Source organism: Drosophila ananassae, chromosome XR (genome assembly GCF_017639315.1).
Source record: "Drosophila ananassae strain 14024-0371.13 chromosome XR, ASM1763931v2, whole genome shotgun sequence".
Lineage (NCBI taxonomy): Eukaryota > Metazoa > Arthropoda > Insecta > Diptera > Drosophilidae > Drosophila > Drosophila ananassae.
Window position 1 is genome coordinate 20,887,860 of NC_057932.1, and position 27,474 is coordinate 20,915,333.

Consider the following 27,474-nt stretch of genomic DNA (forward strand, 5'->3'; position numbering starts at 1 on the left):
AAATATTTTTTCAATTTTTTCCATCATTTTCCATGGGATCCCCTTGCAAAATCCTGGATATCCCTACATGGCCCCTCCCCATGGCTATATCTTTGTCAATTCGCATCCGATTCTCAAGCGGAATACCTTAAACGATTTGTGGATCGATTCCCCGTGAAACTGCATCAAAATCCCAGGACGAAATATTTTTTCAATTTTTTTCATCATTTTCCATGGGATCCCCTTGCAAAATCCTGGATATCCCTACATGGCCCCTCCCCATGGCTATATCTTTACCAATTCGCATCCGATTCTCAAGCGGAATTTATTTAATTTTTTGGGCCTTATTCCTTTATAATATCTAATTTTTAAACAATCAAATAAAACTAAGTTTTTAAAATTATTGAATTTTGAAACAGCGCCACCTATTGGTGACGTTTGGAAAATATCAGCTCCGCACCGCCTGGCCACACTGCTAAACAGCTGATTAACGCCTCCGAAACCCCAAAAAAGAAGCGAAGAAACGAGAAGAAAATCCAATTAATTAAGAAGCAATTGTACAGGCCCGGAGTTTGGCATTCTGTGAGCATGGAAGCGGAACATCTGAAGCGGCTGGAGGCCAAGGATGCGGACCACATAGCCGCCATCCTAACTGATTTCAATACGAAGGCAAGCAAAGTCCGGAGGAAACTCCCTTTTATTGTTATTTTCCTGCGGACCACTTTTTTAATATTTATTTTTGATTTTCTTGGGCTCTCAGTACGCCGACTTGCTAATCTTTGATGGCTTCCGCACGGACAACCTATGGCACGACCTCTGGTTGGCCATTTTCGGGATTCTGGAGGATCAGCGGCTGAGTCACTTGCACACCCAGTGCTTGAACACAGTGAGGATTCTCACCCGGGACGAGTTCAGCCTGCAGACGAACTACATCGAACAGGAGGTGAACGTCCTGCTGAAGCTGGCCAGGATCGAGGCCAGTTCCCTGAAGCTGCCGGCCACGCCGGACGAACTGAAGCAGCAGGAGAAGGAGCAGGCGGACACCCAGCAGGAGCCCAGCAAGGACCAGTCGGAGGTGATAGCCGAGGCGCTCAAGTGCCTGTGCAACCTGGTCTACCAGAGCTCCGACTGCCGGCGACAGTGCCTGCGCCAGCACTGCCTGGACGCGATTTTGAAGCGCGTGGCCTCCTCCATGCGGCATCCCTCTACTCTGGAGTACTACGACATGAAGCTGCTCTTCCTGCTCACCGCCCTGGAGCCGGCGGCCCGCTCCCGCCTCCAGATCGATCTCAACGGCCTCACGTACATGACCAAGTGGCTGGACGACAAGCTGGGCGAGGACGCCGCCGCCGGCAGCGAGGAGCAGCTGAACATCATCTGCGAGCTGCTCAAGGTGATGTTCAACGTGACCAGCGCCCCGGACAAGAGCCCCAACGAGTACGAGATCCAGAGCCTCCACCTGACCGGCGTCCTGCGAGAGCTGCTGCTGCGTTTCGGCGACATGTCCACCGACAAGGAGCGCGCCGTGGTCACCCATGCCATCAATCTGCTGACCAACATATCGGGCAGCTGCCTTACCGAGCTCACGCTGCGCTGTTCCAACGCAGAGGAGCAACGGGACAGGGAGGAGGAAAAGGTACAGTAGCCCAAAGCACGTTTGTTCAAATTCTTAAATTCCGCTTTTTAGGAAAAGAAGAAGGATCAGGAGTCTGGGGCCCGGGCCAAGCCACGGGAGTGCTGCGCCCTCTGCTTCGAGAAGCGCAACGTTCGCAGCCTGGCCATCCTGCTGCGTTACCTGCGCCAGTCCCTGGCCCAGCAGGAGGCCGAGGCCAGCTCCCACGAGCTGCTCTCCCCGGTGCTGACCGTGCTGGTGAAGTGCGCCCGCAGCGATCGGGTGATGCGACACTATCTGCGCCAGGAGATCCTGCCGCCGCTGCGGGACGTCAGCCAGCGGCCGGAGATCGGCCAGGAGCTGCGCAACCATCTGTGCCGCTTCCTCACACTGCCGGCTATGATACTCCGGGACCTGGCCGCCGAGCTGCTCTTCGTGCTCTGCAAGGAGGACGTGGGCCGGATGATCAAGTACACCGGCTACGGCAACGCCGCCGGGCTCTTCGCCAAGCGCGGCATCCTCGACTGCCGGCGCGTCGAGGGCACCGACTACTCCTCGGACAGCGAGGACAGCGACACCGAGGAGTACAAGCAGCAGCAGCAGGGCATCAATCCGGTGCTCGGGTGTGTGGAGCCGCGCAGCAAGTCGAATCCCCTGGACGGCATGAGCGAGGAGCAGAAGGAGTACGAAGCGCTCCAGCTGGTGAACCTCATTGAGCAACTGCGCCAGGGCGGGATCGTGAAGCCGGCTCTGATCGACAAGGACGGGCGGCCGCAGCCGCTGGAGCACATCCTGCAGCTGCAAGAGGAGCTGCCGCAGCAGCAGCTCGACCAGAAGCGTAAAACCTAAGCGCTCCCTGTGGCAGGCGGAACTGTGGCAGGACGGAGGCAGGCAGTGGCATTTATTTGGATAGCCCTGGAGGGATTAGAGTTTAGTTGCGTATCGCATTTATTTGAGGAGCCACTCCGCTACTAGTGAGCGTTGGAGCTCAGTCTCGTACTGTGCAGAGTCCTGGGGAGAGCCACCCCGAGTTGCCATCAAGTTGTACCTTTATTTATTCGAAATAGACACTTAGAGTGCTGCCATAGCCCCGCGGCCCGCCGAGAAGGCTTAGTGAGGTTAACTAATTAAATGCGAAACAATCGTTGGGGTCTTCCAGTTCGGCGGCGAGATCTTCACACAAATCGAAACCAAAACTGAGAGGGTAGAGGATAGAGGAGGATAGACAATTGACTAACTTTGTAATGGTTAAGTGCATGTATTTATATAAATTCCAAGCTCTATATTATAAATGTTGTAACTCTAACTGTAACTCTAGCTATTAACTAAACTAAATTGCAAAGAAAATTACTTGCAAAGTCTCTATGATCTATGACGATCTATGAAGTCTCTATGATCCTTTGCTCCCAGCTCCCAGGTCCCAATCAACATTGTACATTGTAGGTTCCGACTTGAGACGGAATACGCGTGTCTTTGATCTATATACAGGAAGACCTATATAGAGCTTTATTGTGTTCAAATTTTCTACGGCTATAGATGCATGTGTCCATGCACTCACCACCCGATACATGAAATATTAATATTAATAACAATATTCGTTTTGTTCGAGCGACTCTCCAAAGCTTAACAAATAAATCAATCAGCGTCTTGCGAATTAATCCAACTCGATCCGAGAATCGAAACGCATTATTGTCTGTGGCTTGGGGGCTGTATTCTATGGCTTATTACTAATTACAACTGCCGGATTCCCTTAACTATGACTTCCAAATAAAATAACTACTATTATCTATTACTTTGAATCATTTTTCGAAACAAAAATTTACATTCATAGTTTCTATAGAAGGATTGAGAGACTTAATACTAATTTGAATTCCTAAAATATTGAAACATTTGTGGTAGAAGATTAATTTAATAAACTAACTAGCTTTTTTTCCACTAAAGAAGAACTGAAACTAAAGTTAATATCAGAATCAGTTCCTTATATATAATCATTTTGAATTCCTTTAAGTTCTAAGTTAAACAATTTATAAAAAACACTTTTCAAAAACCCACAACCCACTTAAAATGTTATATACCTATTTTGAAAGAGTTTCAAATCTTCAAAACTATTAAAAATTTAAAATTTAAAGATACTCCTAGGAATTACTCTTCCCAAATGTTAAAAACTGCAGAGCTACCAATAATAAAGAAAGTATAAAAAATTCTAGAATTTTGAAAACATATTCATCATTTTCCAATTTCCGCCATAAAACTGATCCAAGAATTCAAAGAACTATAGCCTAGTTAGTTTCTTATTCTTGAAACTTAAAAAAGTTAAACTAAAACTGGTTTTTTACTAAAAATTTCGAAATAAAAATTCTAGAATTTTGAAAAAACTGTGACATTTTCAAAAGAGTAAGAAAATGAATGGAGAAATTCGAACGAATATCTTGGAGAACTCCCAGATATATTGAAATCTAGAGAACTTAAGAAGTCTTAAGGACATATCCGCATCCAAATCCCCGCAAGAAATAAACCAAAAAGTGAATTTTAAGGCGAATGCACATTTGTAATAAGATACATTGGGAGTAGGTACGTCCGGTGATGTGAACATGACAAGGTTAACACGTGTGTCGTTCCATCCGGTTAGTTGTAGCCCTCGACGAACTGCGCCTCCTGGATGTCCTCCGGGCGCAGCCGCATGTGCTCGTAGGTGGGCCCGCCAGTGGCGCGATGGCGTTGGCAGGTATGCTGCTGGTGGGGATTACGGGGATTCGGGGCGTTGTGGTGATTGGGTGTGTGGTGGTGATGATGGTGCTGCTGATGGTGCTCGTGATGATGCTCGTGGTGGTGCTCGTGGTGGCGGTGGCAGTGGCCCAGTTGGTGGTGCATCTCCAGGCGATCGCGTCGCTTCCGGTCGTCCAGCTCCCGGTTGATGCGACGCGGCTCCTCCAAGGGCTCCGGCGAGAGCACCCGTTCGGGGGCCGTGGCATAGGAGCTCTGGAAGAGCTTTATGTAGTCGAGCTGCTGGTGCGGAGGACCCCCTACCAGGGCCTCCGGATCGCCGCCAAAGGCGTGATAGCTCCGCACCTTGTAGACGTTGGAGAGATCCGGATGGTCGTAGTCGTTGCTCTCGTCCCGGGCGAGGAACTCCTTCAGCTGCAGCTGCTTCTGTCGGCTCTGCTCCAGCAGGAAGGTCTTGTAGCTCTGGGCCCCGGAATCTCCGCTACCGTCCCCGCCGCCGGGCATGATATCCGGGTGATGCTCCAACTCCTCCTCGTCATCGTCGTCGTCGTCCTCGTCCTCTGGATACATTTCCTCAGACCCTCCGACCCGCTGGGGCTGGAGTTTCTCGTAATGATAGCGCAGCTTGCGGTGCGTCAGGACCTCCTGGTTGTCCTGGACGAAGTTCACCAGCTGGCGCTTGCACTTGGCCATCTCGGCCTCCAGGTAGCTGATTCGGGAAATGTAGCAGACCGCCGAGGACTGCGGACTCGAGCTGTCACCCTGGCCTCTGGATTCCTTTTTTTCCTTCTCCTTCGGCTCCCTGGCCTTGGGCTCTCTGGTTTTCGGTTCCTTCCCCTTCAACTCCTTGTCCTTGGCCGGCTGCTTGCTCTTCTCCCTGTAGTGCTCCTTGGCCAGTTCCGACTGAATGCGTCCGGTGCTCCCGGGCGTGTAAAACTGCTCCGACTCGTCGCTCCTTCTATCGGTCTCGATGTGGGCCTTGTGGGCGGCGGTGGTGGTGGTGGGGCGCCGCTTGGCCACGGATCCTGATGGATAGCCAGGTCCTGGTCCAGGTCCAGGTCCAGGTCCTGCCGCTGTCGCCCTCTCCCTGGCCACCGGCCGCTTCTGCTGGAGCTCCATGATCTGCAGCTGGCGGCGTTCCAGCTCCATGAGGCGCTCGTTCTCCGCCATCCGCTGCTCCCGCTCTATCACCTGCCGCTCCCGGCGGATCAGCTGCCTCTCCCTTTCCATTTTCCTGCGGCGCTGCAGCTTCTCATCCACCGTGAGCTCTCGCCTGGCTTGCTGATCCCCTTCGCCACCGCCACCGCCGCCTCCGGTTCGGGTCTCTCTGGCGCGGTCCTCCCTGGCTCTGTCCTCTCTGGCTCTGGACTCTCCGGCTCGGACCTCCCTCCCTCGGTCTTCCCTGCCTCGGTCTTCTCTTCCTCGGTCTTCCCTGCCTCGATCTTCCCTGACTCGGTCATCTCTGACTTTTTCCTCTTCGCCTCTGCGTTCTCCAGCTCGGTCCTCTCTGCCTCGGTCCTCTTTGGCTCTACTTTCTCCGGCTCTACCGTCTCCGGCTCTACCTTCTCCAGCTCTGCCTTCCTCGGTTCTGCCCTCCTCGCCTCGGCTCTCGCCAGCCTGATGCACTTTGGTCTTCACCCGGGGCTTCCTCTCCTTCTGCAGCTTGCGCAGAGATCGGCTGCGCACATGGGGCGACATGGACTCGGTTTCCCCAGAGGCCGAGCTCTTGTCCCCGCCCCACTGGACCCTCTCGAGGGGAGATCTGTACAACGGATGCTTGGCCTTGCTGAGGAGCGCCTGCACCCGGGCCTCGGCGTCGGCGTGCATCTGGACATGGGCCTGGGCCTGGTTCTGCCAGAATGAGCTCTTCTTCCGGGGAGCTGTGGCCGCCACGGCAGCCAGTTCCTTGCGGAGAGCGGCGTGGGTGTTCCGGGCCATGGCCAGGTTGTGTTCGGCGGTCAGGAGGGCGGTCTGGGAAGTGCCAGGTGCCGGGTCGGACTCTCCTTCTCCTTCGCCTCCGCCGCCTCCGCCGCCGCCTCCTCCTCGGCTCTCTCCTCTTTGTGGGGCATGCCTCTGGGCTCTGTCCTTGCCGCGATGCTTCTGGTGGATGATGGAGGTGATAGTGGCCATCGGAACCTCCTCCGGCTCCTGATGCCTCGGCTGCGGCTGCGGCTGCGGCTGCTCCTGGTGGTGGTGGTGGTGGTGGTGATGGTGGGACGTCCGCTTGTGGTAGTGATGCTCCGCCCAGCTCTGGGTGAGATTGCGGTTGAGTGTGTTCACTCCCGAGGTGTTCCTCTCCGGCTCGGCATGCTGCGGCGGCGGCGGATGATGCGGTTCTCGGTGCGGTGGCTGGTGCCTGTCCGGCCGGTTCTTGTGGCTACCACTGATGGTCCTGGGGGAGGGATGGGGGGTGTGGATGAGTCGAAGAAGAAGTATGTGTTTCTGGCTGATTTTTAGGTGACATGGGGTGGGATGGCGGGGTGGGGTGATTAATTTAATTAAACGCAAAATTAAGATAATTAATAACCAAAAAACTAAAACTTTTTCAAATAATCTTCAACTCGAATATTGATTTATTTTTTTGCGCTAAAATTTCGTTACAAGAATTTCTTTTTCTCCATAATTTAATTTAAGTTTCATGATTATATAACTTATGATAACTATGTAATTATTTTCTAATAAACAAATACATTTCTTAAAAGTGTAGTCTGCTCTTCTTTTTTTAAGGAAACTATTTGAAAATTTTCCATTTTTCCATCTTATTTTAAGGTCACTGGATTTCGTCACTGAAGAGATTTTCGAGTGAATTCGTCACTTTTCCAAGATTTGATTTTTGTCATTTATATTCTTATACTTCTTATTTGTAAGTAAAAATAAATATTTAATATTTAATAACAATAGAAGAAAAAAAGTTTTCTTAACAATTCAATTATTTAATTACTAAATTATAGTTTTCGTTACTTATCCTTTATAATTTATATAATTTATTAATACTATATTAAAGATAAAGCACTTAATATTACTTACATCCTAATGACAAGCTATTAATTAACTAACCTTAGTCTTTCATCACTTATTTAAATAATAAAGGCAATTATTGAAGCCTTAAACCAAAAGCTTAAATCTTAAATATTATATCATTAAGTATTCAAATATTAAAGTGTTCATTTAAGCTAAGATTTAAATTATATATATATTAATTCGCCTTAAAAGGTAATAACTATTCTAACCTTCGTACCAAACCCTAGTTCTCAGTGTACTATTGACTCTTTCGCTGGTTGAGGCGACGAGGATGCAAAGGATAACGATTCCTGGAACGGTGTGGACGCTCCTGTGGCTGTGGCTCCTTCTGGTGTGCTTTGTGGTGTGGCTGTTGGAGACTTGTGGAGTCTGTGGAGGTGGAAACGGACGCAGAGAGGTCTCCACTGTCCTGGGCGGATGTGGTGTCCTTGGATGTGGTGCGGTGGGCAGTGGAGGCGGCACGTCTTTGCTAGGGACGACGGTACCTGGAAAAGGGGACCAGCTAGAGTGGCTAGAGAGGCTCCTCCACCAACCAGCACCCCCCACTGCAACTACTACTACTACCACTACTAATGGGATCACCCCCGCCCATCCATCCCGAGGATAGAGAGAATCTTTCCACTCACCTGGCCCGTGAAAGCGAGCGGTTGGGCAGACCCTTGGGGGCAGAGCCGGACGTGACGGCCTCCCGACTACCGCCCTGAGTCGGATGGGCAGCGGACGATGCGGCCACGTTGCTGGTCTTCCGGGCACTGCTCCGGGACTCGGAGCCGATCATGTCGTACAAGCTGGAGCGGTACTCGTCCACTCCGTAGCGGACATCGTCGTGGAGCGGCGGACTCACGTCCAGTCGGAGCTCCATGTCCGCCGAGGCAGTCCGGAAGCGGCTCACAAACGGATGCATGATGGCCGCCTTGGCAGTCAGCCGTCCGTGGGGATCCAGGACGAGGAGGGACTTCACCAAGGACATGGCGTCGTCGCAGCAGTTCCTCAGCATCTCCTCCAGCGAGTGGCGGCGGTCGCGGCTGATCTTCTTGCTGAGGAGAACCGTTCCGAAGCTGGCTCCGATGGAGTCAATGTCGCGTTGTGTCACATCCGGTAGGGCAGTCACTATCTTTTCAATCTACGGATGTTACAATAGTGCTGTAGACACATTCCTTCACTTCTCTAAGGTGATAGGTGATACTCACCTGGTTAATAGTACTAGTGCCCTGGAAGAGGGGTTTCTGTCGTATCATTTCGCCAAGAATGCAGCCCAGGCTCCACATGTCGATGCCTTTTGTATACCTTGGGGGATATTACATAATGTTACTATATACTATAACTACACCCATGACTTACTTGCGACTAGCCACTAGAATTTCGGGAGCACGATACCAGCGGGTGGCTACATAGTCTGTCAGCATGGCATCGTTCTCCATGTCATCAAAATCGGACTTCCGCTTCATGGAGAGAGTACGAGCCAAGCCGAAGTCCGCTACCTTTAGTCTGAAGGAGAAGGGCTAGTAGAATCCGGAACAAAAGGAGTTCAAGGATCTGAGGACTCACCTGCATTTGCTGTCGATCAGAATGTTGCTGGGCTTCAGGTCCCTGTGGATGACGTTGCCCGAGTGCATGTACTTGATGGCATTGATCAGCTGGTACATGACGAAGCGCTTGTGAATGTCCTTGAGGACATCGCCCTTCTTGATTACGTTGTGCAAATCGCTTTCCATAAACTCAAACACCAAATAGAAATCCAAATTGTTGGCAGCCCTAGCACAAGTTTAGGAAGTGTTAGGATATGGAATCCTCTGGATCCTGTGGATTAACTCACTTGAAAATGTCCATGAGCCGGATGATGTTCGGATGGTGGCGGAAGGCCCGCAGGAAGATCACTTCACGGTAGGTGCGCTGGGCGTCGGTCTCGTCCCGGAAGGCATCGAAGATCTTCTTGAGGGCCACAGTGTCCTTGTGGCGTTTGTCGGTGGCCTTCCACACGATGCCGTAGGCTCCTTTGCCCAGGCGCTTCAAAGGATTATAATGAATTAGACATGTCTGGAGTACAGTACCGTTACTTACCTTCCGCACATCGAAGATACGCTCCACATTGTGATCCAGCTCATGGATGCGACGCTCGTGGGCTGTGCTCACGGGTTGGGATGCCATTTGTCTCTGGATGGCTTCCCTTTCTCGCTCCCTTCTCTCCCTCTCCTTGTCCCTCAGCCTGTCCCGCTCTCTGTCTCGCTCGCGCTCTCTCTCGCGTTCTCTTTCTCGCTCCCGCTGACGCTCTCTATCTCGCTCGCGCTCTCTATCCCGCTCACGTTCTCTATCTCGCTCGCGGTCTCTGTCTCGCTCGCGCTCGCGCTCACGCTCCTTTTCGCGTTCCCGTTCTCGCTCGCGCTCCCTCACACGGGTCTTGTCCTTGCGCTCCTTGGGGGGCTTGTGTTCCGGCACCAGGTGATGATGGTCGTAAGGCGGAGGAGGAGGAGGAGGAGGAGCGTTGTGCGGACTGGTGGTGGTGGTGGTGGTGGTGGTGTCCCCTCGCACCCCGAGGAAATGACGTCGCCGGCGGTGGGCAGCCTCCAGAATCAGTTCCTGAACAGTTTTCGGCTTGCCCGGCGGGCGGTGACGCGGGGAAGAGGCGCCGCCAGATGGGGCAAAAGCATCACCAGTTCCCTGAACTGGCGCCAATTTGATGGTTTTGTTCGCTGGCTAACCAACGCCACGGGAATATCTAGAAAAGATTCCCGCTGTGAATAGAACGGGGAGTCATTAGTTGGGAATTATAGCGGACGTCTTAAATCAGTTGGGAATTATAAGGAAGTTATAGAAAAAACAACACTGCTTTATTGGGAACCTAGTTATGAATCATTGGTTGAGAATTATAAGAACATTAGGTTAAAATATATGAAAGAGTAGATTGGTAGAGTTTCTCAAACTATTAGTTGAGAATTATAAGAATGTGTTTGCTAAAAGCATATATTAGTTTAAATTTTTAGATGCCACTGTTTATTGAAATTAGTTGAGAATTAGAAGAAGTAGAATACATGATTTTTATTAAAAAGTTTAAAAGTTAAAAAGATTCTGTTTAAAAGTCATAGAAGAAGAGGAATTAAACTATGTAGATGGGAATTATAAGATAGTTATGGAACGTTTTTTAAAGAGAATTACAACTTGAGAATTATAAGAAACTTGTCGTCGAAACACACCATTTGCACAATTTTAAATTTGTTAATGATGATGCCACTTATGAATGTCACTTAAAAGATCTATGGAAAGTTTTAAGAGAAAGTGCTCTTTAGCGGGGGGCCACTGTAGCCAGCTGCTGGCAGAAATAAATACTGTTCCCGTTTCTGGTAGCCGCTCGTAGTTTGCGCGATTTGTAGTGGCGCCCGAGTGGTTTTGCGGCTCCAACTGGAGCATCTGGGTCCTCGCGTGCTGGCTCTCATATGCAAACGGCATCAAGTATGTAAAATAAAATTAAACGGCAACAAGAATAAAGTACACGTGCAGAGGGAGAAAAGTTGGAGGCAAGAAATAAGTTTAAATTCTATATTTTATTGTAAATAAATATAATTTCATATGCTAAACAGCAAAAGTTTCCAATTCAATAAATATATAACATATTTTAAATAGGTTTATGAATGTTTTTGGCCCCAAAACTATCCATACTTTGCTATCCAAACTCTCAAATACAATTTAATTTACTTTTAGTCGACATATTTTCTCTCAGTGCTCCGAAAATCACCGGAAACGGAACAACGGGCATAACGAGAGCACAAATAAAAAGCATAGGAAACGAATAAATAAATTGCGAGGCGGTCTTGATTGAAACCGAATTATTGTTAGATCGATCGGAGAGAGCGAAAGCCGGGCCAAAACGGAGGGAGGGAGGGGGCGTCGGATTGGACTGGCAATGCCTACAATGGACCCTCAAGTGTCCAGGGCAACGTCAGGTAGCGAACGGCAGGTACTACTGGGCTTGTTGTTGTCGTTGTAGTTGTTGCTGCAGCGAACGCCGCAAAACAATCAAATCAAAATATGCGGCATGCAACCCGTCGGGATTGAAAATCAGGCAACAAAACACGCCAAATGAATTTGTTTAACAAATAAATAAGCGCAAGTACTTATAGCACACCACTCACGTGTATGGCAAAGGGCATCCGGAACACAGAGCAACAAGAAACGCGATTGCAAAGATCCCGAATATTATCAGGCGGAGACTTGGAAGATGCGGAAGAGAGTTTCAAAAGAGAGAGGAGCATGCGCGAAGCAAGCAGTTCATTACCGTTTATTGTGAGCTGTACACTGCTTACTTGGGTATGGGGGAGATCTGAGTTGATCTGGAGACAAAAGGGCACATAGTTTAAAATTACTTTAAAATAATTAAGTTACTTGTTTCGATAGCTTTATTATATCTTTACCCTTAACCACACATTTGAATAAATTCAGGTCCTATGGTAAAGGGTTCTCAAAAAGTCAAGCAGTATAGCACCATTATGGTACATACATTAAAGCAGTAGATCCTTGATGCTTCTTTCCTTATGTAAAAGGATTAAAGCAGTTGATCCTTTATTTTATAAAGAATGGAGCAGAAAACCTTGCATTTAGTTTGAAAATTGTGATTAGTAAAATAACCTCGAACACCAATATAGAAAAAAGCAAGCAGTGTAGCCAATATCACAGTATCCTTTGAAAAAAGTGTCAAAAGCCCCTGCTAACGAGTGTAAAGAAATGAGCGCAATTGAATTTGGCACAAAAGTTTTGAAGTGGAGCACGTCACTTACCCGATTATACCGACAGGACAAAGGATATTTGGAGTGGGTGGTGGCGGACCCCTATATATTGCTCAATATATACTGAGATCTCGGCTACCGTCTGCTTGATACGAACTGTATATTGAATTGTATAGTGGATGATATATGGGGCTTTCACTGACAATACGTCAACTGGCAATTTGCACAAGATATAAAATAAAAAAATATATAGAATTACGAACACAACTCGAATTCCAAGTATGGAACCAAAACTGTAACTGTAAAGATATAAAACTGACTTTAAACCGAAAATAGAGCGACATACCTTTATGGAGGTGAGCTATACTCAAGGGGTCTGGGAAGAGGAGTCGTCCAGGATCTTGAACATGGAACACAGGAAACGAAACGCGAAAAATAAATGCACCTGACACGACCAAAATACGAATACTCAGGTACCGTTTCGCTCTTTAGCTGTCGAGTTACCGTTATTCGGGTGAAGATAACCTCACTTTTTTGAGTCAAATTTTCTCTTCGCTATTTAATCGCTTTATATTTCCACTCCTGGCGCTATCTCTCTCTCTCTCTCTTCGACTTTGTGGCACTCATTTACTCTTCTTTGATATATGTATGTATGTATCTACGCTGATAGTCCTGGAGTCCTTGAATTTTTCTCGATTCCCGATTCTGATGAGGTCTTACTGTTATTCCGATTTACAATTTGAACGTTTCACTCGCGATGGAGGTGCGACTTAATTTGCTCAGATTTGATTTGAAGTTAAATAATGATAATGGGGCGTATTCCTTTTTTTTTTTTTGACTGCTAATACTGCATAGTCGTAACACCCGGACGACGATTGGGGATCGACGGTGCGACAGGACGGTTGAACGATTGGATCGGCGCTGGCGGACGACGTTCGTCTCCGGCTCTGACACCCTTGGTTCCGATTTTACAAAACAAAAGAATCGAATTCAATACAAAAAAGTGTGTGTGTTATTATTTTGGGAATCGGGGGTCGTGTGTGAAGTAGAAAAATTCCGGACTATAACTGCCACCGACAGTACGATTCGTCCACTAGGTCACACAGGCACTAACGTCTACGACTACTTGTTTCTACTTTTCCGGCATCCGGTATATGGATCCGATCCCGGCTACTGCGATTTCAAATTTCAACTGGAATCGTCGCCTTCTTGTTATCCTGTTTAGAGCTCCCTTACCCCCATACCCCTTACCCGCATTGTCCTTTCGCCGTCGTCGTTTCCATTGGTTGCCCGCACCTCCCTCCTAAAACCCATTGTCTAGCAGGTCCTGCAGGACCCCTGCATATCATTCACCCTAAACAAAGGCGGGATATTTTCACAACAAGAAGCGGTCACAGACATAATCTTTTCAATAAATAAATAAATATTAATAATACACTATATAAGAGGCTAAATAGATACAGTATTTAAGAGAACATCCGACAAGAACTTCTTCCGCAGAGTCTCTTACTTTTGGGAAAACACTGAAGAGCTTCTCTCAAATGACCAATATTTAAGAGAAGACCCAAAAAAACGGTGATATTCCAGTGAGAACTAGATTATAGCACTAAAGATTACTAAAAAGCTCCTCGAAATACAAATATTTAAGAGGAAGGAATAATTTTACTCTTTTTTTTACAGGTTTTTTTAGTTATTCTTACATATATTATATTTATTTATAATCATTTCATTAATACCCTAAAAAAAATTACAATATCGAGCGTCTTACATATAATCTAAGTTATTTTATTCTAAATTTATTATTAAAAACCAATAAATTTGTAAATAATAGACATAATGGACATTTTTTGATAAAAAAAAAATGTATGAAAACATGAAAATGCTTCTAATTACAAAAATTACAATCGAATTAGAAATAAATAATTACCAAAAATATATCCCAATTGTAAAAATAAATAACTAACAGTAATAATAATATCTTATATTATCAATTTCGTTCAATAATTAGAATTATCTAAAATAGTACATGATATTCGCTGTCGTTCTCGCCCAAAAAGGCAGCTTTCCTTTTTATGGGCAGGTTGCTATCAATAAATGCATATTTGATGCTTAGTTTTCAATAACAAACACAACCATTCCCTGTGGCCCGACTCCGACTCCGACTCCGATTCCGACTCAGGCGCTTGGCAACCTTTGTTCCTCCACGATGTACTTGTGTTCCGGGAACACCGACAGCCGGCAATTGTGTTATCCGGTTGCCCAGAGAAACGCGACACCAAACGCGACTAGTTTCATACGCGAGGGAGTGAAAACATGTCAGGATTCTCGCACAAAAGGGTTTCTTGCATGTCAGTTTATTGTTTTGTTTATGATTTGTTTTGTTTTCGGCTTTGTTTGCGGTTTTCTCTTTCTCTTTCTGTTTCTGTTTCTGTTTCTGTTATTCTTACTTAGTTTAAAGGAATGGAAATCTATGACTTTCGCTGGAAGATGAGTGGCGTTTGAGGCTTCAAAGGTGGTTGCGGTTTGAGTGGCTGCAGCAGGTGTTGCTGTTGCACGATCTGCTGCTGTTGAGGTTGCTGTTGTGGCTTTAGTAGTACTTGTTGTTGTTGTGGTTGTTGCTGCTGTTGCTGTTGCTGCTGTTGCTGTTGCTGCTGTTTCTGCTGCTGCTGCAGTTGCTGCTGCTGTTGTTGCTGTTTCTGCAACAGTTGCTGCTGCTGCTGCTGTTGCTGTTTCTGCAACTGCTGTTGCTTTTCCTTAAAATTATAACGATACGGTGAATTAATAAGCTAATAGGCGCATGGTTTAAAAGAATAAACATACCTGGAATGCTGCCTGCTGGGCCTGCAGCTGCTGCTGGTGCTGCTGCCGCCGTTTCTGCTTCTCGAACTCCGCCAGATGCTCCTGCTGCTTGCGCACCAGCTCGTCCATCACCTCGTGGTTGTACGTGGAATGCAGCATCAATCCTAAAAGGTTTGCTCGCGAGGTCAGTTGCTGCCGCAGCATCCGCTCCTGCTCCATCAGGTCGTCCATCTTCAGCCACTGCCGCACCCTCTCCAAGTCGATCTCCGCCCGGCGTATCTTCTCCCAGGCGTAGTGCTTGAAACAGTTCTTTTTGGGCGCCCGACAAAACTCACCCGTGGGATTGAACACATTGTTCACCAGCGGCGAGCCACACACGTCCGTGTCGAGAACTTTGGGGTCCTTGCTGTGCTCGGGACACAGGACCCGCAGGCGCTTGCAGTACGTCTTGCTTGCCTGGTTGTAGAAGTCGCAGAACATGTTGTTGCCCTCCATCCTGGTCTGGAAGATGCTGCCGAAACTGGCCTGCGACTCGTACTTGTTGAAGCACTTCTCCATGTGTTTGATGGCCGTGCGCGAGTGGATCTCGTGGCCGCAGGTGATACAGTACATGCTCTGCTCGTCCTCTCCGCCATCAGCACTGTCGTGCGGTCGCTGGGTGTCGATGGAGCTGCGCTTGGCGCGGTCCACAACCATGTTGAGCTCCTCGGAGCGCTTTTCCAGTTCGGCCAGCGCGAAGCGCACCATGGACTGCTTCTGGCGGATCTGGTCTAGCTGCTTTCGATTCGCCTCGGCTGCGTGGCAGGGCGTTAGGTTCCATTCCTGCAGACGCTGAGGTAGGACCTGTGGATTCACATTTTAGTTTCGAGCTAACTAGGATGAAAATCGAAGCAATAACCTGAAAGATGCGATTCGTGGCCAGATTGAAGCCGCACTTGTCGCTGCAGTATTTGCTCTGGGGTCGCGCCTGGCAGCAACAGCCGGGTCCGTGGCACTGGCGCATACCCTCCAGCTCTGGGTTGATGAACACCTCCGGGCTAGCTGGTCTTGGACCGCTTACGCCGTTCAGCTTGCGATCCTTCGCAGCGGCCGCACCGGCCTTTTCCCTCTTCCGGCCAGGACCCGAGGTAGTGGGCTGCGCCTCGGCAGCCGCCTGGGCGACGCAGGTGCGGTAAATGCAGCGCGGCTTGTGCCCCACCCGTATTCTACAGGCGTCGCACTGGTTGCAATTGGGCCGGCGGCAGCCCTCACAAGTGCCACATCGCCTCCCCATCTTCGGTTCGCGGGCGTTGCTGTTTTTCCGCTTTATCGCCGCCGGCGTTGGAGGCGGAGGCAGGGCGTTAGTTCCACCAGGGCCACCACCGCCGCCGGGCGGAGCCCCTGATGGACCCGCTCCGCCCGGGGCGTTTAGACTCGTAGAGGCGGCATTGGAGGCGGCGGCCCGTTCAGTGGCCACCAGACGGAATATGGTTTGGAGCTCGGGGTTTTCCTTCTTGCAGCGCCGGCAGTAGTACTGTTTGATGTGCTTGGCCTCCTTCTCCGTGATGCCAATGCAATCTCCGTGGTACCATTCCTCACAGCCATCGCAGCCTCTGAAAAATGGACGTTGTTATTGTTTACAGAGTGCCAAGGGTGACGGGAGTCGTCTAGGGGGGTGCTCACATCATGAACCTGGAGCAGTCAGAGGTCCGGCAGATGCAGTAGGCCTGGTCCTCCTGTTTGAGTATTGTGGCTATCTTGGACTTGCGCTCCGGGAGATCGAACTCCCTCGCGATCTCCCGCCGGATTTCCTCTTTCTGCAATGAAACGGGTCAAGGGTAATCATGTGCGCCAATTGACAGTCCTAATCAGCCTACGGTTTTCTTGTATTTCTTCTTGTCCGCCATCGGATCTCTCAGCTCCAAGTGTTCACGTCCAGGTACCAATAACAAAAAAAAAGTCTAACTCATGGGGGTGGTCCCACCGACGAGTTTCGATAGTTTAGCGATGGGCATATCGATAAGGTGAAAAAAAATAGTTTTTCAAATTAAATAATTAATATTAATAGTAAAAGCCTTGATTTTAAACCACACGTATTTAAATATTATTAAATTTGAACAATCTTTTAATTAAGAAATATTAAAAATGTTAAATTTCAAGGAAATTATCGTTCTCATCTCTTCTCACACGCACCTTTGCTTCTAATGTCAAAAAAATAACGGTTAATAATGCATTTATTGTTACATTTTATTCACTCTTATCAAAACCACACAATTACATACAAATAGGGCCATCTCCTAAGACTTCGGTATTCATAATTTGTATCACCTTTGATAAGAAATGATTTTAATACACATGTTGAGATACATGCCTCTAAAATTGTATGCTCTTGTCATTTTGGCATTCATTATATATGTCGAGTCTAGAAAGCTAAAGATCATTTTGGGTAAGAATAGATTCTGAAAATCAATTCCAAAACTTTTCAAATACCTCAAAGCTGTAACCGAAATTTCCCGATTGCACTGTTGTTTGGTCACACTCTTATCACACCCCCGCACTCTACTCCCATCTCTAATTCGCGCGCGCTTGCCGCATTTTCCGTAACTCTTGTTTTTGGAACTTCCTGCATTACTGTGATCGTAAAAGACCGGCGGAATGGCGGCTCTGAGCAACCTTAAGCAGTGTCCGCCATTCTCCAATCTTTCGGATCTGTCACACCGGCACAACCACATTCCGGAGCTGGAACGCTATCCGCGCATCAGTCTGAAGAATGATATCTCCACAAATGCGGCGTCGCACCGCTACTACGGCACCCAGAGCTTCGTGGCGGTCGACGAGCGTGTCCTGAAGCGGATCACCCGGACCTTCTTCGACGGCGGCTTCTGGGAAGCCCTGGCGGAGGCGAGGAGCGTCAAAAGCCGGGAACAGGCGCCTCTGGTAGCCCAGGTGGGCGACTGGATTGATAAGTTCCTGGGACTGGCCGGCGGCCTGAAGCTCAGGATATTCCCGCACACCCAGCAGCTCAGCGGAGAAGTGATAGCCCAGTTTGTGGAGACCAGGTGGGTGGGCGAAGGCTTTCTCGGCCCTTGATCTTTCTAATCCTCTTCATTTCTTTCAGGGATTGGATGAACAGCGACGTGCGATACGTGGCCTGGCACTGCCACTACTTCAAGCTAGCCGTGGCGGGAGTGGACGATGTGGTCCGGATTTACTCAAAGAACGTAAAGCAACCCATTGTCTTGAAGGTGAGGGCTTCTATTCCGGGATTACAGATCCTTTTTCTCTATGGATGTGTTTTCTTAGAGCCCCACACAAACAGATATCACCTGCATGGCCTGGCGACCGCTCTGCTCCGGGGAAATAGTCATCGGCTGCCGGCAGGGCCTGTGCTTCTGGAACGTGGACAACAGCCTGCACCTGGGACGCGCCAATGCTCCGAGCCAGGCCTTCAGGCAGTAAGTATCTGCAATGATTCCTCCGCCGAGTAAGAGACTAATCGATCCTCTTGCAGTCCCTCAAACCTGCCCATTACCTCCATGCAGTGGAACAAGGACGGTAACCTGCTGGCCACCTCTTCGATTGGCGATCGCTCCATCATCGTCTGGCAGGTGGACAACAGGACACTACAGAGTCTGAACCGCTTGGGCCCGCCGGGCGGCCTGATCAAGTGGTCGCCGGAAAATGACTGGCTCTTTGCCGGCACCGTGGACCGGGTGTTCCGGGTGTGGAACTGCAACAACAAGTGGACCACAGAGCGCTGGGTGTGCGGCCCCGGTGGCCACGTCCAAACGGCCTGCTGGTCGCCCTGCGGACGCTTCCTGCTCTTTGTCAGCAGCACCGAACCCATCCTCTACCGTCTCCAGTTTGTCCAGCAAAGTATGCTTCAAGGTGAGTCCTTCTATCGAAGATCTTCCATATCCGCCTGGGCAGTCAGTCTCCTGCGTTTATCCAGAAGTAGTAGATACTTGCAAGGAAACTCGAATGAGGCTGCCCTAGATTAAAGTTTGCTGTCGGGAACAGGTTGGCGGCTGCTCCAGTGTCCAGACCGCCTGTATAATGTCGACTACAGATTAAAATCTACTCTTAAGGATTAGGGATTGCTTGGAAATCCATCACGATTGTAATCTCTTGCCCTTTGCAGCTTCCGCTGAGGAGAAGGAGGTCCTGCCGATAGCCGATTTGAATGCCTGCAGCATCGATGCCAACCAGACGCTGATCGGAGGCCCGGCCCAGCAGCTGGCCTGGGACCCGCACGGCAACTACCTGGTGGTCACCTTCAAGGCCACCAACTGCATCGCCGTCTTCCGCACCTTCATCCAGAAGTTCGACTTGCAGATCTCGGCGGCGTACTTCCTAAGCGGGGAGACGGCTGCGGAGCACCCGAGCTTCGTCTGCTTCCAGCCCCTGAACAAGGACAACGACCGATCTGTCCTGACCATTGCCTGGTCGTCGGGCCGCATCCAGTACTGCCCCTTCGACTAGGCCTTGTTTTTGGAATAGTTTATTCTTTATTTGGTTCTTCTAAGTGTTAGTACACAATTGAATAAAGTAACACTTGATATTTTTGGGAAACCACAAGTCCACACAAGGAGGGGTGATGGGTAATTGACTTTAAAGATTAGAGAACTCGGAAGAGTTGAAGGCAGGACAACCGCAGGACATCCGTCTGTGAATACTCCACCAAAAATACAAATGAAGTTGAAGAATGTTGGCCATAATACAGCTCCCTAGAGTGGGATACGAGTAGAAACTACATCACATTTTAAATAAAATATAGAATTTAAAAAAGCACAAGTCGAGTGCCTCATTCTTTGGCATGTCTGTGACTTCTAGGGGGTGTCTTGTGGAAGTACTTTCGCAAGATCTGCTGAATAAGAATTATTGTCCATAACAGAATCTTCTGTAAATAAAGATTTGTTATCAAATCAGTCCTTTCAGTTCCAACACCCAGACAGAAACAGAAACGGAAACGGAAACAGAGTGTCCTGTGGTGGTAAGGCGCTTCACAAAAAACAGCAATATATATGTATATCGTAATAGTTGTATATAAATAATGGTATGTGTATATAGTATAGTATATAACGCGATCTTCGATTACATAACAGAACAAACAGTTAAATATCAAAAACATAATAGGGGAACAATTGCTGAGGCAACGGGATCACACTCGGAGGAATACTAATCATAATGTTACAAACAGACACGAGACACACAAGGACATGCAGTTAATCGAGTTATTTTTGGTTGGTTGGTCCCCTAAGCTCCGCTCATATGTCGCCAAAGAAGTAGCCCAGGGCGGTGGCCGCCCTCATCCGCACGGCCGACTGTTCGTCCTTCAGGAGAACGGCTATCTTTCCGGCCACCGCTTCCGTTTGCACATTCCTTTCACTGAGGAAGTTGTGCAGGATTCCTGAAAACAAGATTATTTTACCATATAGTTGATGGCTTTTGGAGCGCTTCGAGGGATCTCACCAATCACTATGGCTGCACTGCCTCGCACCTCCGGCCACTGGCTGCGCAACTGCGGCAGGCAGGAGTCAATAAAGTCCTGGATGTGATCGGTCAGCTCCATGGCCTGGAACAGAAATAGATCCTTTACCTTAATCCTCATTAAGACCCATCCACTTTACTCACAATCAGCTTCACAAACTCCAGGACGAAGCTGCTGTAGTTGAGCTGGTGTCCTCGCTCCTCGCCCAACTGCTGCTGGGCCAGCTCCACCACCTTGGGGGCCGGCAGGAGGCGGCACACCCGCTGCAGGGTGCCCCGGCAGGCGGCCACAATTGCCGCCTCGCTCTCGCTGAGGTGGAGGAGCAGAGGAAACAGGTTGGCCACCAGCTGCTCCCGGAGTGCCTCCATCGAGGAGGTGGGCGAGCTGCTGCCGTCGTCGTGCTTGCCCTCGCAGATGTCACCGAAAAGCTGGATGGCCGCCTCGCGCATCTCGAGGGCGTAGTTGCCCAGGAACGGGCGGATGCGGATGGCCAGGGAGACGTGGAAGGACTCGACCCGCTCGCCGGGCAGGGCTCTGAGGATACCGGACAGGCCGCGCATGCTCTCCAGCGGAATGTTGATCAGGCAGTCGCCCACCGGGTCATCCACGCCCTTCAGCAAGGCCCCAATGGCCGTTTCCGAGTACCGCTTCGCCTCCTTCTCCGCCAGCTGGCCCACATAGCCCATGCCCTGGATGCTCAGGCCCCGCACCACGGCATTGGGGTCGGACAGGGCGGCTCCTAGGTGGGACAGGATCGTGGCGGTCAATTCCCCCGGCGGCTTGAGGGGCACCAGGCGCGAGAAGAGACCCACGGCTGCCACGCGCTGGCCGTCGTGCGGGGAGGCCACGTACTTGCTCAGGGAGTTGACCAGCTGCCGCATCTGGGGACTGCCCAGCTGGAGCTGCTGGCCCAGGCCAATGGCCATGGGCGTGAGCAGTTCGATGTAGCTGTGCCAGTCCACACTGCACGCCAGTTGCGAGTTGACGCTCAACACTCCGGCGATCTGCTCCATCTCGAGATTGGTGAGGAAGGCCTGCAAGGGATACGGAAGGATGAGAATTTCAGGATTAAAGTCCTTAGTCCCTCACTCACCTGGAACGATTCCAGAACTATTTGGCAGGGATTGAGCTTGACCAGCTCCTTGTTGGGCACAAAACCGAACTTGGACTTGCCGGACTGCGGCTGATTGGGACTGGCGGAGGCGTTCACGGGAGGATTGGGAGCAGCCAGGTTCGTGTAGCTGCTCAGGGAGGTGAGCAACATGCTGAACATGTCCGGGAAACGCTGCTCCAGTTGCTGAAATAGAAGAGATGGCAAGTTAAACAGAGAATACAGGTCGGAGGACAGTCCAATGATACCTCTTTGATGTCCTTGCACGGCAGCATCTCGTGGAGGGCACAGAAAATGGCAAAGGGCTGGGCACTGGCTATTTTCTGGCGCTCCTGCGACGAGGGCGTCTCCGAGCCACCGCCCTCCTGCAGGGCAGCTCCGCTCAGCAGCTGCAGGAAGTTGTCCAGCATGAGACCCGTCAGCTCCGGGTCGTTGCACACCAGATGCCAGTACTCCACCAGGTTGGGGTCGAACGGCAGCGGCTGCGCCAGCATCTCGGCACACACCAGCTTCGGATGGTGCTTGGTGAGGGCCACCAGTGCCTTGAGAACGCCCGACTTGGCCCTCGGCACTTCGCAGAGCTGCAGAGCCACCAGACTGTCGCGCACCAGGTCGGGAATGGCGTGGAAGAGCTCGGAGCCCTTCTGCTGGATGAAGAACTTCAGCACGACACTGGCTCCGATGGTGGAGCTCTGCTCGGGATCCCTCAGTGAGTACAGGAGGGTCTTGCTGTAGGGAACACAACAAGGACCAATAATGAAAAGAAAAACATGAAAGTGACATCATTTTTTTTTTACCAAAACTGAAGATATTGGAAGCTGGAGATTCTCAGAGCTATTATCTTGGCTATGTCCCCGGCCAGGTTGTAGATCTGCTTGGGCTCGTCCGTGATGATGTGCTCCTTGATGGCCTCGATCTCCTTCAGCCAGTCAGCGTTGCTGTCGATGCTGGCTATCGTCAGGGTCTCGTAGATGCAGGCTATCTCCAGGGTCTTCTGCAGGATCTCCACCGACACCTGGCGCACGGTCCCGTTGGAGTCGATGCACCTGGGCACGATCTTGCCCAGCATCTGCCCAGTCTGGTTGAACTTCGATGGCGCCTCGCACCCAATCCGCATCGCCTTGATGTACACCTCCAGTGTGTTGTTGAAGACGTGGCTGGCGCAGATTCGCACCTCGGAGTTGCGGTCGCGGGTCCAGCCCTCCAGGATGCCAATGATCAGGTCGAGGGTGGCCGGCGAGGCGTCCAGCTCCACGATGGCGCGCACCAGGGCGTTCAGCTGCGGCAGCGACTCGTTCAGGTGCTTGGCCAGGAAGCTGTTGCGCTCGTCCTCCTCCTGGGAGTCGAACTTCATCTTGAGCTGCTGGGCGCAGCCGAAGAAGTTGCGGCAGGCGATCTCGAAGATGACGCCGCCATCCACGCACTCGGCGGTGTCGGGGCCACCTGGGAATCCCAAATAGAATTACAAAAACTATAGACTCCAATCCCAATCCTTACCTATCCGTATGAAGTCCGTGCCCAGCTTGAGGATCGTGGGAAGGAGGGGCAGGTCGTTGAAGGGCGCCTCAATGGGTATACTGAAGACAGTCTCCATGATCTGCTTGCGGTGGCGCAGCGGCGACGGCAGCTGCTCCTTGGTGGCGATCAACTGGTTGCAGATGCTCAGCAACGTCTGCAGGATGGCCGACATGATGGTCTGGTCCTTGTGCATGGCCAGCTGCTGCATGAGGAAGCCCAGCAGCGTGTCGTCCTCGTCCAGGTGCTGCAGGGACTGCAGCGGATCCGCCTCGTCCATGATGTGGCCGAAGGCCTTCACCACCAGCAGGTTGCTCTTGTAGTTCTCCAGCTCCTTGTGAGTGTCCTTGATGAAGTGCAGGTTGCTGAAGAAGCCGGTCGAGTGCTTCCGCCCACCTACCTGGGCCAGTTCGGTCAGCTTCTTGACGAGGTGGCCCAGGTGCTGCCGCGAGATGTAGCCCAGAGCCCGGGCGCAGGACTCTATCTTGCGCTCGTAGTCCGCGTGCTTCACGTGCTTGTCCAGGCGCTCCTGCCGGGCGCTCGTCACAATGAGATCGATCTTGGTGTGAATGCAGGCCACGTCAGTGACCTGGAGCAGGGTCAGGGCCACCGCCTGCAGGAGCATGCCCCGCTCGGCGCTCAGATCGGGCAGCTGCCACTCGGAGTGCGGCAGGGTGATGGGGTACAAGTATATCTGGTCGGCCAGCTTGCTGGCCATGCGCTGGGCAAAGTTCTCGTCCAGTCCGCCCAGGAACTCGTTGGTCTCCAGGACGAAGTCGTGCAGCTGCTGCCGGTAGGCACTCTCCCGGTTGATCTGCAGCTGCAGGTCCGGGATTCGTCGCTCCCAGAGCTCCTCCAGGGCGGGGTTCACCTGGGGATGGTAGTAGCGCAGGAAGCTCAGGATGTTCGAGCAGCGTTTGATGCACTGCTGGTTGCCCAGCAGAGCCAGGCACCTGGCGTAGATGGTCTCCGCTCCCGGCACCATCACCTTGCCCCGCTTCACCACACTGCGATCCTCGCCAGCTGCTCCATCGCCCACCGGATTGTCCGCGTGGGCTGCTTCGTCGCCGGCTATGTCGTACTCGATGTGCGGGGACTTGGCGAAGAGGCTGGCCAGGCACTTGGCCAGGTTGCCGCAGATGTCGGTGTAGTCCAGCAGGATGAAGTAGTTGAGCAGCTCCCGCTTCAGCAGCTCGTCCAGCGTGCCCACCGTGGAGGCCAGCATGTAGAGGGTGTTCTCGCAGCTGAGGGCCAGGTTGGCGTGCTCCTCGTGGCTGCCATGCTCCTGGTTCGACTTGGAGTACTTGCAGCTGTGACGCACCACGAACCAGACGAACTCCTTGTCCCGGATGTGGGCCTTCTGGGCCAGGGCCACGATCGTCTTCAGCAGTGTGAGCTTCATCTTGATGCCCTTCTCGGAGAGGATCAGCTGCTTCAGGCACTCGATGCTGGCCGGGATCCGGCTCTCGATGTTGCCCGCACAGGAGTTGAGCAGGTGCGTCAGTATCAGCAGCGACTTCATCCGCTCCCGCTCGCTGTTGTTGCGAAGGTGGATCAGCAGGGTCTCCATGATCCGGGCGGAGTAGGCCTGATGGCTGGCCAGGAGGTGGAAGCACCGCAGCACCTCGTAGTGGCCCTTCACGGTCTGCGGCTTCTCGTAGTCCGGATAGACGCAGACCAGGTCAAACAGGTGCGAGATCAGCGTGTCCAGGATGGCGTCCAGCACCTGAGCATTGATGGCGAGATTCGTCTTCAGCACGGAGCACAGGAACTGAGTCACCGCATTCCTGTCCACGCTGCGTCGGTAGAGGGCGAAGATCTGCGGCACCAGTCGCGCCGCCTGGTCCTGAATCCGATCCTTCGGCAGCAGGGGGTACATGCTGGACAGCGCCTGCAGGATCTCCACGCACACCTTGGGCTCGCGGGAGTGGAGCCACTGGTTGAAGAGCACGTCGTACGCCACACTGATCTCCGTGGAGCAGTTATCCTTCTCGCCGTGCTCCCCCTCCTCCAGCAGCGCCTCGCTAAAGCGCCCGATGGCGTAGGCGTGGGCCTGCTTGATGTGATCCTGCCGGATTCCGCCCAGGTGCGGCTGGCACCTGCCCAGTATGGCCTTGATGTGGGGCACCACTCCTGCCGGGTGCTCGGTGGCCAGCAGCCCGAGGCACTGCATCAACATGAAGTGGGGCACCCCCTCGGTGTGGCTGCCCTTTGCCTGGAGGGCTTCCATCACCTGGGCGCAGCCGTCGGAGCTGGTCCGACCGATGGCTACCAGTATGCGCTGGGCGGGATTCTGTATCAGCGGCACATGGTCGGGACTCCGGATGAGCTCCTGGAGTGCCAGGTTGATTAGCTTTTCGTTGGCAGCCGCCGGCAGGGGCTGCTCCGCTCCCACCACATGACGAATACAACTGAAATAGGGAAGAATAGGTCAGGTTTTTGCTTCCCAATCCCCGCTAGCACTCACTCTAGCATCATGGACACGGTGTGGTCGCTCATCTTGGGCTGTTGGGAGCGGTACTCGCTCAGGATGTCGGCCGCTCGTTCGGGATGCGTCTCCAGGATCTTGACGATCGCCTGTTGCATGGCGGAGCGCACCTGCTCCTCTTTGTCGGTGAACCCATCGAAGATGTTGTGGAGGACTCCTGGAAGAGATTAGGGAAATAGTTTAAATATTGGACCTTCCTTCTAAAGAGATTGCAAGGCCACACTGGCCACACTGTGTGACCAAAGCTGTATGTGATTCAATAAAAGCCACACCATATATTCTTTTAATGGTTTTTGGGAAACAAAGACTAGTTTTTATAAAAAGTCTGTAAGTAAGTCACAGCCCAAGAACAAAAAGGTACTTGTGTTCTCCTTCTATAGAAACCCACTCTGGTATTTCAAAGACATTCCTAATGGACTTTAATCGACGTTCGATGAAATTCTAATGCGAAAATTGTAAACAAAAGAATTTATTTACAGGCGCCATTAAATCCAAATATATAAACAAGAAGCGAAAGGGTATTGTGATAAAAGCGGACACGTCAGCCGATCCGATCTGGGTGAGTTGTTTAGAAGACATTCGAGAGATAGAGCTGGAGCCAGCTGGAGCCTCTCCCCAGACGTATCTGATGGCTACTTCTTCAACCTGAGCCGTCAGACAAAGATACTCTTGGGCGGAAAACGAGTGGACTGGATCGGATCGATGCAATTTGTGGGTGTAATTGCGAAATGATGTGGTCTGGCCGAGCTAAGGTTGTTTTTGTTGGGGCTCTTGGTATTGATTTGTCATCCGATGAATAAAAACAACAATTTCGTTATTGTGGCTGGCTCCAAAGGTTGCCAAAGATGCTTTTTTAGGGTTTCATATGGGTGCTTTTTGTTTCGAGCGAGGGGGTGGAAAAGTGCGAGGGCGGGGGCACGAAATTCAACAGGTCCCAGCACACACCTGAGGCCAATAAATTAGCACTAAAACACAAATAAATAATAAAATATGAAAGCAATTTTTGAAGCATTCAAAACATACCAAAGTAAGCTTTATTTACAAAATAGGACAGACTTTTCAGGTCTGCGAGAGTCATTGTGCTGGACATAGAAGCAGCACCGCGAGTGTCGATAAACAGATAGCGAGATAGGAGGTTGCTCTCCCCGATACTCCACCCCTAAAAATAGCTGGGATTAAGAGCGTTTACCCCACAGTGTGTGAGTGTGTGTGGGTGTGTGTGTGTGTGATTGGAGGTCCTGGCGCCAAAGCTAATGCGTAGTTGTATTTTTAGAGCTAGGACAAAGACTGAGCTATGTAGCTGGCAGAGGCGTAGAAGGGCCGGAGACGCCCATTACACATATTCGGAATTATTAATGTGCGGCGAGAACGTGTGTGCATGAGTGTGCGTGAGTGTGGGTGTGCATGAAGGGGCTTTTTGGAACTGGAAAAGATTCAGTGATATCTCCTGGTCTCATTTTGGCTCAATATTTACCTTCCAGTATTGTTGGCTTATCTGGGGGAGCCGTCCCCGAAGCACCAGCAGCAGCCCCAGCAGCTGATTTGTTGTTGCTCGTTGTGTTTGTTGATCCGTTTCCACCGCTGCCGCTCCCGCTACCGCTACCGCCCCCGCCACCCCGCTCATCCATTTTCTTGGTGGAGCTCCGCGTTCTCTTCCACTTCTCCAGCTTGTCGGGGATTCTGGCGAGAGTCTAACGCACGCACTTAGCAAATACCAGGAGCGAAATCCAAACGATCCAAACGGAGTTTGTTGTTTCTCCGTGGTTTGCAGTTGCGAAATTAGGTAAATATCGATGCACACATCGATAGTTGCATACCACTAATCGATAGTGTAGTGATAAGCGATTTTTCGAGTCACCCTGTGGTTTATTATTTTGTTTAAATTTTAAATCACTTCTGGACTTGTTTTTCTTCTAAATTATTGCTTAAAAAATCTATATTAATTAAATTTATAGACCTTTTTTAAGGGGATAATTTTAAATAACAATTATTCCATGGAAATGTAACTATATAGAAATTATAACTAAATGAAATAAA

General features: G+C 50.6%; 5 protein-coding genes across 5 annotated transcripts; 2 read left to right on the forward strand and 3 right to left on the reverse strand.

The window, feature by feature from the left end:
* Positions 1-443: 443 nt before the first annotated feature.
* LOC6501837 (synembryn) lies at positions 444-3,249 on the forward strand. The gene is made up of 3 exons (XM_001966793.4): positions 444-648; positions 740-1,615; positions 1,667-3,249. Exons 1-3 carry the CDS (start codon positions 568-570, stop codon positions 2,438-2,440), a joined length of 1,731 nt encoding a protein of 576 aa, XP_001966829.1. The 5' UTR covers positions 444-567; the 3' UTR covers positions 2,441-3,249.
* Positions 3,250-4,114: 865 nt separating this feature from the next.
* On the reverse strand, positions 4,115-13,228 carry LOC6501990 (extracellular signal-regulated kinase 7). Its single transcript, XM_001966792.4, has 9 exons — positions 12,401-13,228; positions 12,106-12,347; positions 9,398-10,068; positions 9,153-9,343; positions 8,885-9,091; positions 8,678-8,824; positions 8,527-8,623; positions 7,963-8,459; positions 4,115-6,707 (listed from the first exon to the last, which is right to left on the reverse strand). Exons 3-9 carry the CDS (start codon positions 9,482-9,484, stop codon positions 4,217-4,219), a joined length of 3,717 nt encoding a protein of 1,238 aa, XP_001966828.2. The 5' UTR covers positions 9,485-10,068; positions 12,106-12,347; positions 12,401-13,228; the 3' UTR covers positions 4,115-4,216.
* Positions 13,229-13,997: 769 nt separating this feature from the next.
* Positions 13,998-16,811, reverse strand: LOC6501989 (CXXC-type zinc finger protein 1). Its single transcript, XM_001966791.4, has 5 exons — positions 16,710-16,811; positions 16,516-16,649; positions 15,752-16,445; positions 14,875-15,696; positions 13,998-14,807 (listed from the first exon to the last, which is right to left on the reverse strand). Exons 1-5 carry the CDS (start codon positions 16,737-16,739, stop codon positions 14,523-14,525), a joined length of 1,965 nt encoding a protein of 654 aa, XP_001966827.3. The 5' UTR covers positions 16,740-16,811; the 3' UTR covers positions 13,998-14,522.
* A 266-nt stretch (positions 16,812-17,077) lies between these two features.
* Positions 17,078-19,404, forward strand: LOC6501838 (aladin). Its single transcript, XM_001966790.4, has 5 exons — positions 17,078-17,891; positions 17,951-18,077; positions 18,136-18,287; positions 18,344-18,720; positions 18,974-19,404. The coding sequence occupies exons 1-5, from the start codon at positions 17,488-17,490 to the stop codon at positions 19,312-19,314; spliced, it is 1,401 nt and encodes a 466-aa protein (XP_001966826.1). The 5' UTR covers positions 17,078-17,487; the 3' UTR covers positions 19,315-19,404.
* LOC6501988 (maestro heat-like repeat-containing protein family member 1) lies at positions 19,318-27,255 on the reverse strand. Its single transcript, XM_001966789.4, has 9 exons — positions 26,912-27,255; positions 25,417-25,594; positions 22,932-25,360; positions 22,232-22,877; positions 21,683-22,163; positions 21,417-21,620; positions 20,467-21,357; positions 20,305-20,407; positions 19,318-20,242 (listed from the first exon to the last, which is right to left on the reverse strand). Exons 1-9 carry the CDS (start codon positions 27,063-27,065, stop codon positions 20,100-20,102), a joined length of 5,229 nt encoding a protein of 1,742 aa, XP_001966825.1. The 5' UTR covers positions 27,066-27,255; the 3' UTR covers positions 19,318-20,099.
* Between the last annotated feature and the right edge of the window lie 219 nt (positions 27,256-27,474).